At 41.5% G+C, this 12,841-nt stretch overlaps 1 protein-coding gene across 2 annotated transcripts in view; it reads left to right on the forward strand.

The window, feature by feature from the left end:
* Nucleotides 1-1,444: 1,444 nt before the first annotated feature.
* Nucleotides 1,445-12,841, forward strand: part of LOC102290982 (disintegrin and metalloproteinase domain-containing protein 11) — a 19,889-nt gene continuing 8,492 nt past the window's right edge. For both annotated transcript variants that reach the window (XM_005920370.3, XM_042218593.1), the window contains exons 1-11: nt 1,445-2,252; nt 2,934-3,124; nt 5,551-5,627; nt 5,918-5,984; nt 7,642-7,724; nt 7,835-7,898; nt 7,981-8,041; nt 8,829-9,013; nt 10,785-10,856; nt 11,036-11,202; nt 11,296-11,380. In XM_005920370.3, the coding sequence (XP_005920432.1) occupies nt 2,060-2,252; nt 2,934-3,124; nt 5,551-5,627; nt 5,918-5,984; nt 7,642-7,724; nt 7,835-7,898; nt 7,981-8,041; nt 8,829-9,013; nt 10,785-10,856; nt 11,036-11,202; nt 11,296-11,380 (1,245 nt within the window). In that variant the 5' untranslated portion in view covers nt 1,445-2,059. The remainder of the gene's footprint in view (nt 2,253-2,933; nt 3,125-5,550; nt 5,628-5,917; nt 5,985-7,641; nt 7,725-7,834; nt 7,899-7,980; nt 8,042-8,828; nt 9,014-10,784; nt 10,857-11,035; nt 11,203-11,295; nt 11,381-12,841) is intronic.

Consider the following 12,841-nt stretch of genomic DNA (forward strand, 5'->3'; position numbering starts at 1 on the left):
TATGCTACAGAAGGAATCCCCCTTTATATAACACGTATGGGAGGTGTATAGTGGTGGATGCTGATTTACTGTGATCCCACCTGTGCTTTTATTACTGTGACATATCAACATCGACTGTCTATAGTACAAGTTTTGATTCAGGACTAGCTGCTTGGGAAGAGTTGTCTCTGCCGAGCTCTGATATAAGAGGGTTCAAGATTGTGATTATTATACATTAGTTACATTTAAGTGTAACCTGAAATCTTTAAAAAAATGGAATTCCTCATATCCTTTATATTCACCCTAAAACCAGTGTGACCACTGCATCCCTGCTCACAGAGCCACCTTTGCACTACTTGCCACTCAGCTGTCTTACTGCAGAATACTGCATCAGCACTATGTGACCACTTACCAGATCACAGTGAAGACTTTAGTGTTTGAATCAGAAAGCCAGCAGCAAAGTGCAGACTAAAGTCAGTGTCTGTTTAAAGTTTTAGAACTGCAATATTCTGGCAGCCATCATTTTTTATTTTATTTTATTTTATGATATTTTATTTTATTTTGGCAGGGCAGGAGCATCTTTAGCTTATGCTGCATTCCTCCTGATACTTCCACCTCCATCTCTTCCTCCTATTTCTCCTTCTCTGCTTGTCTCAAAGGGAGGTAAATGAAATATTCAGAGGGGGTGCCGGTGCAGTTTTTCTCCATTAGTTTGATGTATTATAGGATGGCTGCTGAGATTGGGCTGCACCAGGGAAGCTAAACCCAGCAGGTGAGAGACAGCAGAGAGACTGCAGGTTTCAGCGTCCATCTCCATTAGTGGCTTCTGATTAGGAGTCATAAGCAGTTAAACTCATACATCCCTTTGAACACAGCATGTTTTACTGATCACTGGGGCCAACAAAAGCTTTAGAGTTACTTTAGTCAACATGATCATGTAATGTTCTTGTAGGGACATTCACAGTGGTCAGTTGGAGTTTTTCATTTCACTGACAGCAGTGTGTTTGGGCAGTATGCTCTGTGTGATGCTTGATTCAAATAAAAAGACTTAATCAGTCCCTGATATTACACTTTAGTAGCAGTCGTGCATATTCACTTAGCCGCTCTGCTGTGGTTAAGTAAGTACTCAGTGGACCACATGTAACATTCATTTTTTTCCAGCATTAATATTACGTTTTCGTCTTGTGCTACATATTTCCAGACCTATAAGCTGAATGTAACACTGGCTCTTAAAGTGAAAACCAGCTTCTCATTACAAAAACAGTCATTTTTCTAAATGTTAAAACAGCAGGATGCATTCAAACAGGTTAAACATTTGGAGATCCCTGTGATTAAGTTTATTTTTATGGCATTTGGTATAACTTGCAGTGCTGAAATGAATAAAAATGAATCGTAAGAATATCTTGAACAGTTTGAGCTGTTTAAGGCAGAAACAAGGTGTGAACAGTATGGCCTCTGCTGTAGCCGGTTTGTCAGAGGGTGTCTTGGGTTCATAATGTCTCTCCTCGGTCGGGACCACTTTCATCCCCTATAGAGCTGTGATCTTCATGTCAACGCTTTCCCGGATACTCCTGATTAACTCCTTCATGTTCAGAAAATGAATGAACTGCCCATCCCTGATCCCCTTTCGAGCTTTTCTCCGGCTGGCGGGCTGTCGCATCCTCTTCTTGCGCAGAGCTGCATGGCAACGGGAGGAGGAGGCAGCTCGGGATGAAGGAGGGTACCAGCGTCCCACGTGTCCTCCTCACCGCAGACCCAACGCATTGCTCTTCGGTTTCCCATCCCTTCGTTTCCGCATACTGCAGATTCGCATATACACACACATACAACCTCATCCATACACCCATACGCACCCGCGCAGGCTTGCGGAGCTATGATTCCGCGGTGCGCACTCTCCCGTTCCACACTATTTCTAAACTGATCACTCTCTAGGCCTGTATCCATCATCTCCGACAAAGGCCTGTCACTTCTTTTTTTCATCATTCTGATATGCAAATCTAAATTCTCTGTAGCAGTGTTGACCGGAGCTGAGAGGGCGAGTGATAGAGAGGGGGAGAGATGAGAGGAGGCACATCGTCAGATGTTTAGTAGATTGATTTTGGATCCTCGCCATCATTTGTGTGATTTTTTTAGTCTTTTCTTCACTCCGTCTGCCGGGTTCGTGACATCCTGCGGCTCTCCATGCTGTAATCCGGGGGAATATGTGAAGATCATGCTGGCGGTGTGGTGCTTCACGGTCTTTGCTGCAGTGGGCGAGAGGCTTGCAGTCTCAGGTAAGAGAGAGAGAAGCGAGCGAGGGGGTTTGGATCGAGAGAGGGAGAACCCCTTTCGTTTCCTTTGCATCCACTCTATTTTTCACCGTGAACAGCACTTTTCGAACCCTGGTGTAGGCTCGTAATTTTACTGTTGCGGGATCTCGGTGCCAAACAGCCCACTGGCCTGAAAGCACAATTTGCTGCATCAACACATTCCCACTGCAGCCTCATTACCTATAACGTATCCATAACCATTTCAGACGAGCATTTAGGAAGAAACATCTACAGCACTAGAATATAACTACATTTTATTGCCCTGGGATGACGATTTGTGAGCCTTTCATTTGTATACTCACAATATGCAGGCTTATATGAGCATCCCTATTGTAGATAATTTAAGTAATGACAAGTATTCTAATTATTTTCCATCAGAGCGTGCACATCTAGCTATATCCACTATTTTTATAAAATACTATTACGGATAAATAATGTTCACTGTTAAATTAGGTCACCAAACCGTGAGCTTACAGATGAAGACGCTCACAGGCTGATTTGTTTTAAATGTGCATTACTTTGTGCTTTTTTTTTTATCCTTAAAGAAATCCCCGCTGCTCTGTTTGGGCAGGTTCACTTGTGTTGCTAACTTGCAGTGCCTAGTGGAAACACACTGTGAGAGTTTTCCTCTTGTATTACATACAGGTGTTGACAGGAACCTGGAGCAGGATGGAAGCATGTGGGACTGGTTTGCCCCAGTGGGCCGGGCGGATAGTGGGGACACTGCAACCGAGATCATTTATCCAAAGCGCCTCGTACAGCAAATCAAGTCAGAAGAAGAAATGGCTCATGACTACTTGGGTACCAGGGTGAAGAATAGCACCGGGGACACCTTGGTGAGCTTACATCCTTAATTCTGTTTATTCCCATGCTGTAAAGGATCCCAGACCGGGTTTTAGGACCCTTCCTAAATAAAAGAACCTGATACATTTCACTCTAAATTGAACAAAAAGAAACTATTCCACGTGAGTAATGCATAAATACATGTTTCAATGAGAACTTAAAAACATTTGCCCTGCACTAAAATCAATCATTTCCTGCATTTATCGAGGCATAAATGCAGGAAATCCTTGACCATTTCGACTGCAGATAACTGCATGCGTGTACAAGGGTGTGACAGCACCAGGACAGACTTTTATTTTGTTGGTGTCAACCTCCTTTTCCTCCCTGTCAGTAAAACAGTGCAGTGCTCAGCTCCCCACTGCTCATGCGGCTCCTGCTACACAGAGATAACAGCGCAGGGCGGTGTATTGCAGCAGCCTTTACTCCTTGCGATTTTGACCCATTTAGTCAGTGAAAATCCCTTTGAATGTGAAGTGAAGCAGCGTCCGGTGGGTGTTACCAAGAAGAGTTGTTGCTTGAAGCTATTTTTCCCTTCCCTAAATTTAAGCTGTAACCTCTAGCAACAAGTTATGAAACAACACTTGGCTTTCTTAATACGCACTGCTCAAATGCTGGTTAATCAAAGAGCTGTTTAAATGCCGCGTGATATATGAAGCGACCACCATCTCCACAGGACAAAGCTAGACTCTCCTGAAATAGTCGCATCATCTGATAACTCGGATGCCATGCTGAGTCTCTGACTTCTTTATTATTCAGTAGTGTGTTGAAGTATGTCCCATTAATTATAGAACAGGCCTGTGTAAGAAGTGCTGGATGGTGCAAGAGGTTTGAGCACTCTCCCCCATCCACTGTCTCTCCCATTCTTTCTCTCTCTCTCTCTGACAGTATATTAGGCTCAGTACACACACCAGAGTCACATGCTTCAAGATTTGAGTGAATACATATGCTATAATCTTGGGAAGAGATGGTGTCTTAAATAAGCATAACTATAATATGTTCATAAAATGGTTTTCCGTAGACAAGATTTCAAAAGTCTCAGCTGCCTCACTTGCTGTGTTTTGTTTTTTAAATATTTAAGATGCTCAGAATAAGAGACCAGATAAATTTAGAAGCAGCAGGGAGGGATGAGCTGAACTTGTTCTTTTTTTTCTGTCACATCACACTGTGTTCAAAAATAGATGAAGCAACATTTTGGCTGATTTGATTTATTTGGTTTTGCACATTGCGTTCATTTCGGCATAGCTTAAACTCTACAGATTATTAGATGAATATAGATTAGCATCTAGAATCAGATGTTCTCAAGGAAAAAGATAAAGGTATCATAAAGGTATAAAGTTATGGAGCAAGGCAGTTTGTGTGAGAGCAATGCTAGCATAAATCTTACAATGTGTTGTTTGAAGTGTTATTTTATGCAAAAATGTATATTGAACTTTAAGCAATTTACATTTCAGTATCCACAATGGCTTTAAAAGATCTGTAGCAGGTGGGGGCTGTTGGAGACGAAAATAATGATGTGACACAATTGAAGAGGAGTTTCTAAAAAGGACCTTTTAGTGTGATTGTTTCGGCTTTGAAACCAGCAACAATGAGAAAGCGACTGAGTGACAGATTCAGACAAATATGAACTTTTTTGATATTAAGTCTTTGTGATACCATCAGCAGCATCAGAGCAGCTACTTTGTCTTAAAAATAATGTCTTTCAGCCACGTCAAGAACAGTTAAATAGAAACAATCTAAAGCAGTAGAGCAGTGTTACTGTACAGGGACAGAGGTACCAAGCTGCAGCCTCTCCAAGACAATAGTAAGAAATCTGTTGTCTGTACTCAATGGAGGGAATAATTTCTGCATAGTGATGCGTTTTATTGTAAAAGCCCAGTGATTCACTGCAGCCGGTTCCTCCAGACTGAGTTCAAAGCCACGCTGGCACAGTCGAAGCTGCTGAAGAGACATACTGTTTGGTCCGCAGTAAATTTCACTCTCTCCTGCCCCTGCGGTGTCCTTACGTCCTCAAGCCTGGCAGTTGTCCATCCGGGGACACAGCATGGCTGAATACATAGGAGTAACTTAACTGTAGCTTTCTTCTCTTCCTATCCTCCTATGAAGACCTCCTCTATTTATCCTTATCATGACACTCCAGCTTAGCTCCTAAACAGCCATAGCTCTGTGGAGTCAAGCTTGCCTGAAAGCTGGCAGCCAGTGCTGATCAATGCAGACTTTATAAATCATAATATCTCAGCTGCTGAGATGCTTTTAGACCTTACACTGTATTGATTCTGCTGAATTATTCATGAGACTTTTTCACAACCCTTCTGTGGCTTTCACAGAGTGACACATCTAACCACAATTGTTTTGTTCCACTTTAATTTATCAGCTGTCAAATCCATCTCTCTAGCGTGTTTTTCTTTTTTTCTTCTTTCAGCCTGTCCATTTGGCCCAGAGCTGTTTCCAAGTAGAAGCCTTTGGACGCACCTTCACTTTAGACCTGGAATTAAATCAGTTAGTATTACCCTGTAAATTCATCAGATCTGCTTTTTTTTTTTTTTTTTTTTTTTGCACATTTTGTATCAGTGGGTGCTCTTAATTTACTGCAGCTGTTCTAATTAGCATTTCCCCACACTTAAGCAAATGCACTTAGCGCCTCTATTATGTTTCATGTCAAGATGGGGAACACCAAATATATTTGTGGGGAGAACAGACAGCAGAAAAAAATCCCAGTTTATTATTATTATTTCTGACTAGAAAGGATGCTGGTGCAAGTATTAATAATATCTTATCTCTCTTTGCAGCCATCTTCTGTCTTCAGATTATGTAGAACGGCACTTTAACCAGGATGGCAGTCCCTTTCAGTCTGTGGTAAGGTTTTCTGCATAAGGTGGGATGCTCACATGATTTCAGTGCATGAACGTGATTCAAAGCAGCATTATCAGCATATTAAAGAGAGTGACCAGAGCAGCAGTGCAACACTCACTTAAAGTTTTGCTTCCTCCTGACAATCCTGAACTGATATAGATCAGATTATATAACAAAATCCTTCGGCTCAAACTGTATTTATTTTTATTATTCTTATTTTAGAAGTAAAACACACTTTTTAAGCCATCTTTTTTAAAATTATTGTGCTGATGTTTTCTACTATTTGATCACAACCTCGTGCTTTTATCTATTTATGGAAAGTGCATTTCGTCCTCCCTGCTTTAGAAGTAAGCTCGTGAACATTACCGGTCTGCACATATGTGGGTTTGCCTATCAGTACGTATGCATGCCTCTCTGCTTTTCTCAGACTGCTGAGAAAGAAAGGAAGTGATCGCCCGTGGTGTAAAATCACAAGCCCACGGAGAGAATCGTCGAGCGAACGTGGAAACGGGATAAAACCTTGACATCTAACGATGAGCTGTGTGCTTGTCAGGAGGGACCAGTGGAATGTGACTGCATTGTGCAAGCCAGGAGGGATGGCTAATGTTTGTTTTTTTTCTTCGCTTTTTCGTGGACAAATGTGCCACTCACTGCCCCCAGCACCCACCCACCCACTCAGCCAGCTCTCACATCCCCACCCACAATCATTTCGAACTCTCCTTCGGTCCTCCTGACCAATCACAAGCCTGTTTCCATAGCAACCAGTTAGCTCAGCAGTGTCATTAAGTTCTTGGCAGCGAAGAGAATGAAAGAAGACCGAAAGGGAGGGAAGAGCAGATCTGGAATGAGAGGAGGAGGAGGGGGATATATGGAGTAAAATGCCAGTTAATACAAAAGCAAGATGAGCTTTGGGATTGGGGAGGAGTAATTCTGGGGGTGTATGTGTGTTCACAGGCAGTCAGATTGTGCCTGGAGTGGTGAAAAGAGAGAAGGGGCGTGCAGGGTTGAGGCTGGAGACCTGTGGTTAGACCAGATTGTCCCTCAGCTGGATGGAGGCTTCATGTGATGATGCCGCTTCTTCTGGACATAGCAGGCGTGATGCATTCAGGGCAGCACTTAACCAGAGTGATCCCTGTGATTAAAACACTTTCAAGTTCAAAGGCATTGTTTCCCTGAGCTGCTGTTGTGAGGTCAAAGCGCCCTGCTGAAATCAATTTAATCCAGGTGAATCAATGGTTCTCACATTTCCCGCTGGTTCTCTTCACCGCTTTAACCTTGCAAAGCAGCGTCAGTGCTACATGACAAGAGCAGATTCCTCTTTGGGTTTTTTTGCGTTTAGTTGCAGCCTGTTTGCTGTACAGTTACTCCACATTAAATTTTAAGAAATAACTGTGTGGGCAACGTTAGTGTTGATTTATTGAAGAGATCCTTGAGCATGGTGTACTTCCAGCTCTATTGTCAGTAGAGTAAAGGAGTGGAGAACACGATACAAGTAGGTCATAAACTGTGCCACTAACATCTTAAAACAGGAAAGCACGGAGAGGTTTTTCCTCACTTCTCACCTATTGTGATATCAAATGATCTATGAAATTGTCCCCATAAAGCTGAGAGTGTGTCAGCAGAGGTTATTGTACTAAGCAGTGGTTCTTTGTCCTCACAGGGAGGGGAACACTGCTACTATCAGGGAAGGTTAAGAGGTTTACCAGAGTCCTGGGCAGCTGTCTCCACATGCCATGGCTTGTGGTGAGTTTGACAGTAGACCTTGTCTGTAACTTCAAATACTAACTCCCTGTGTGTTACAAATTAGCCTCCCAAACTCACCCTTTATTCTTCATCTTGTTGGTGGTTCTCAGTGGCATGTTCTCTGATGGCTTCTTCTCTTACGGTATTGAGCCCTTTCACAATGACAGCAATCAGGTAAATGACCTGTGACTATAATACAGATTTTTATAGTTAAACATTTTTGTTTTAGGTCCTAATCTTAATATTTTCACTTTAGTATGATGGTGCTCACCTAATACGCAGGATGCCTGATATCAGACTTCCGGCCCATTGTCCAGGTATAAAGCCACACTTATCTTACATTCATGACACATTTGACTTCGTTTAGGAAAGAACCTATGCCAAGCGCAATTTTTCAAAAGTCTGAAAATAAATGTCACTTTTTGATTCACAGAAGCTGCTCAAAAGCAGCCATTTTCAAAAATACAAAATCATTTCATAAAAATAGATCAAATCAAATTCATAAGAAATGGATAAATAAGCTGGGTATAATTAAATAATAAGAATCATTTTAAATATATTACATTCACAGTGTTCAAAGGGGAACCTGTTTTGTTCCTTTCCAACCTTGTTGTTATGTTAAATTGCAGAGAGTAGCTTTGTATCATTCAAAGTTTGTGAAATAAGCATTTTTAGCTCCCTTCCTCCAGCCTTGAAGTCAACCTTCTTCTGATTGGCTGCCATTCCTGAACAGTAGTTGGGTCATAGCCAGAACGTCCTGGTTGGGATGACCACATTTGGCATATTTGCTCTCAGTGACATCACACAGAGCCAAGTGTAGAGAAAACATCTAAAACTGAGCATTTAGAGTAGTCAGACACAGAGCTTTTGGTTCATAGGAACTCTCTGTATATTATTTGAAAAATTTGCAATGTTTAACATTATTATCTGCTCTTGTAACAGTACGTATGTTTCAGAAAATGAGTAAAATTATAACAGGTCACCTTAAAGATTAGATTTTTCATTGTTTAAAGCCAACTTGAGCTAATAATTTTCTGTCCTCTATCTTCCTTAAAAAGTAATATTTCCCTAACTGCCTGCAGCTCTGCTTTTTTATGTGTCCAGACTGTACAGAGGACAGTGAGTGGGATGGCAGAGGAGGTGATGGTGATGATGATGACAGACCGGACCAAGTGAGGGAGCAGCAGGCGTCTGGGGGTCTGCGACGGTCCAAGCGAAGTGTTCGCAAGCCCTCTGTGCAGACTGAGACCAAATATATTGAGCTGATGGTGGTCAATGACAATGATATGGTGAGTGCTAAAGGTTCTTGGTAGCCTGATGACTGTAGTGTGTACTGCTTAACCACATACCCCATGGTTTGTCCAGTACTTCTCCTTATTTATTGTCTAAAATTTCAGTGCCACAATCAATAAGGACATAAAATCTCCCCAAAATTACAAATGTACTTGTACAGAGAGGAGCAGTACCTAAATGTCACCAGGATTTGCATGGCTAACAGTAAACAAGAATAGCTGCAAATGCTTGTCTGATAGCAGTTTGTGAGTAAAAAATAGCAAGTTAAAAGATAAATCAAATACAGAGCCCAGCAACAAGTAGAAATATACATTTTATCATCATAATATCAGCATTTAAATTAATACCTTTTTTTAGTGGCCAGCTCAACAAAGAAGGATGACACACTGCCACTTGCAGAGCAGTGACCAGGTGTTCTGCAGTATGGCTAATCCCACTCAGCTCCACTCAGGAAACCTTGCTACGCAAACAGAACCCACATAGAGCAACCCCTCAAGAGGGCCTGGGGCTGTCACATATTGCTAGTTGTACACAAACATATGAGCTTTTATTTTTATATAGCAACAAAGCTGCCAGAGGCCATGCAGTCCAGTTTCATTAGCTCCAAGCTTACACTGACATCAGAATATGTTAGGACTGGACAGTGTACAGGTGTTAATATGCTAGTTGAACGTTTCTTAAAGGAATACAGACAAAGCAATGGATATGCAATAAGAAAAAAGCTGTGACATCTATTGACAGGTAAGGAAGGATAAGAGTCATAAATGAGGGTCATTGATTCAAATTGTATAAAACAGCCTAGAATAGCTAAACTAGAATCTATGGAAGAAACAATAAAAAAAAAAGCTTATAAAGGTATTTTAAGTGTTGGCAGGTTGTTGTTTTTTGGGCGAGTTTCTTGATTACCAGAATTACATGGTCTATACAAGCACTATTTAAGTTCACTTAGATGCTTCAAAATATCTGCAGATGCAAGTGTCCAGAGATGTTACCAATATAGTTGCAATCTTGCTTCAAGAAGGATTTTGGCCTAATGCCCCACCACCTACTTATATAAAGTATAGACCTTTGTGGTGTCACTTTTGGGTGTGGTTACCAGTGCATTTGATCATACTCAACTGAAAGTTTCTACAAGAGGGCACAACAGAATGCTAATTTTAACGGTGATGCCAAATTATTATCTTATGGTGCAGATAAATTGGCATCTACTATACAAAAATGCTTTTAGTTAAAAGGTGGACTTATCCAGACCAAGAAAACAACAAAACAAAAGGGAAGCTTTATTAAAGCTGATAATGTACAAAGGCAGCAAAAAGGCAAATACATCTAAATGGTAAAACTATAAACATGAAGAGGCAGACAGACTATAAACCTAGAAAACCCACTGCTGAAGTAAAACAGGGAACAAACTGAAAGGCATAGACAAACTACTAGGTACAGAGTTGATGCAAACTTACACTGAACAGAATGCAGAAAGAACATTGGGGGAACACACAAGTAACACACTGATGAAACTACAAGTCAAATACAACAGATTTCATCGTTAAGCAAAAAGCAATATTTGCATTTCATTTAATTAACCGAAACTTTGCCACTTCAGTTGACATTGGTCATGCAAGAAGTACATTGAAACATTCCATGTAACTCATTCCTTATATCACTTGGTCAGTACAAGTAAATCAAATTACATGTCTGATTGTGTATTTGTGTGTAGCAGAGCTGATGTGATCCATCTCTTAAGCCATCTGCGCGTCTTTTCCTCTACAGTTTGTACAGCTGCGTCGCTCAAGCAGCCAAACCAAGAACTTTGCCAAAGCTGTGGTCAACACGGCGGATACGGTAAGTGATCGGTTTGCAGGAAATTAATCCTCCTACTGCTAAACTCTGCCTTCTCACTTCGCCACCTGTCAATAAACACGTGTGTGTGTGGGAATGATCTGTCCCAGATGACACTTACAAAAAATCACACCAAAACACCAAATGAAGCAGTGCACTGATGGGCATTTTGTGGTCCTCAGATCTATCAGGAACAGCTCAACACAAGGATTGTACTGGTCGCCATGGAGACCTGGACCTCTAAAAATATGATGCCAGTAGTGGAAGACCCATTGATAACGCTGCAAAACTTCATGAAGTACAGGAAGGACAACATCAGAGAGCAGAGTGATGTAGTCCATCTTTTCTCGTAAGACCGTCAAAATAAATAAATAAAATTTTAATGAGAACTAAAGCTTATGTGATGTCTGGACTTGCAACTTTGGCTTTCCTGTGCTCACAGAGGGCGTAACTTTCATAGTAGCCGTAGTGGGACAGCCTACACAGGAGGGGTGTGCTCTCCAACAAGAGGAGGAGGAATTAACGAGGTAAGGAAAATATAACATGATTATAATTTTCTATTACACAGATAGGGTTTATTACAAATTTTAACCTAAAATGAGTAATCCATCCATCCATCAGTTTTCTTAATAGCTTATCCATTTGATGGCCACTAAAGGTTATCTCAGCTATCATAGCGCGAGAGGTGTGGTGCTAACTACTGTATTACTGTGAATCTCTAATTGGACTTCTAATATAAATTGAAATTTAGTTGTAAAGCCAAATTTTAAGTTTTTATGTATTTTTGTTATAATATTAAAATCAAATCATCAATAAGTAGGACTAAGTTCTCTGATTTAAAACATAGCTGAAAATAATTTATATGAAGCATATATTTTCAAGTAGGTACAGCAAAAAAAGTTGCAAGACTGAACCTGCTCAGTGACTGGGGCTATTCTTTGTGCAGTTTTCATGCTCTACTCATGCTTATGTGGGATTCCTGTGGGTGCCCAGGTTTCCTCCCTCAGTCTAAAGATATCTGTGTTTGATTATCAGGCGATTCTAAATTGATTGTGTGGAGGTGAAAGTTGGCTGTGTCTCTGTGTTGGACTGGCAGCCTGTCCAGGCAGAGGGACCAGGTGTCCCAGCACAGCAGTTTTATCCTGTTTGTAAGTCGTAGAATCAGCACTGAGGCAGAGACGAGCTACTGCATCAGTTAGATGAGTGTAAGTATTCTAGGGTCTGTTGACAAGTGAAGGACTAGTGGAACAGGAGACTGTTGCAGTAGAGAGAGGACAGAGGGAAAGTGAAGCTGTCAGTTTACTGGTCACTATAAGTTCCTACCCTCATATATAGCTAACAAGCTTTGGGTTGTGACCAAAAGAAATAGATCACAGACATAAGCAGCAGAACTGCAAGTATCTGTGTTCTCTTTTAGAGATAGCACGAGGACCTCAGCCATTTGGGAGGGACTCAGAGCAGAGGCACTATTCCTCCAAATTCAAAGAGCCAGTTGAGGTGGTTTGGGCATCTGGATAGGATGCTTGTTCAGTGCTTCCTAAGTGACGTGTTTTGTGCAAAAGCGTGTAACTATTGCAGTTTGTACTTTGCATTAAATGCAGGAGTTGTACACGGGGCCACAGGCAACAATGATTTCCTTTGTCATTTTGTGGTGGATAATCTCAGTCTCTCACGAACATACTCCTGTGATTAGCCAGCACGTCATAGAGTGGGTGGGAGGTATTGTCCAGCATTGTCCTTGTCTTGGACAACATCCGCCTCTTCGGCAACACCTTAAGGGAGTCCAGCTCCATTCCCACAACATTAGTGGCCTTACCAATCAGTTGTTTTGAGTCTGTTGGCATCTGCCACTGCTGAGATTCCTGCCTCCACAACACAGATGTAAATGACAGGGGGAGGATGGATGGATGGATGGATGGATGGATGGATGGATGGATGGATGGATGGATGGATGGATGGATGGATGGATGGATGGATGGATGGATGGA

This window comes from Haplochromis burtoni, unplaced genomic scaffold (assembly GCF_018398535.1).
Source record: "Haplochromis burtoni strain Fernald_Lab_line unplaced genomic scaffold, NCSU_Asbu1 Contig_21, whole genome shotgun sequence".
NCBI classification, from domain to species: Eukaryota; Metazoa; Chordata; class Actinopteri; order Cichliformes; family Cichlidae; genus Haplochromis; species Haplochromis burtoni.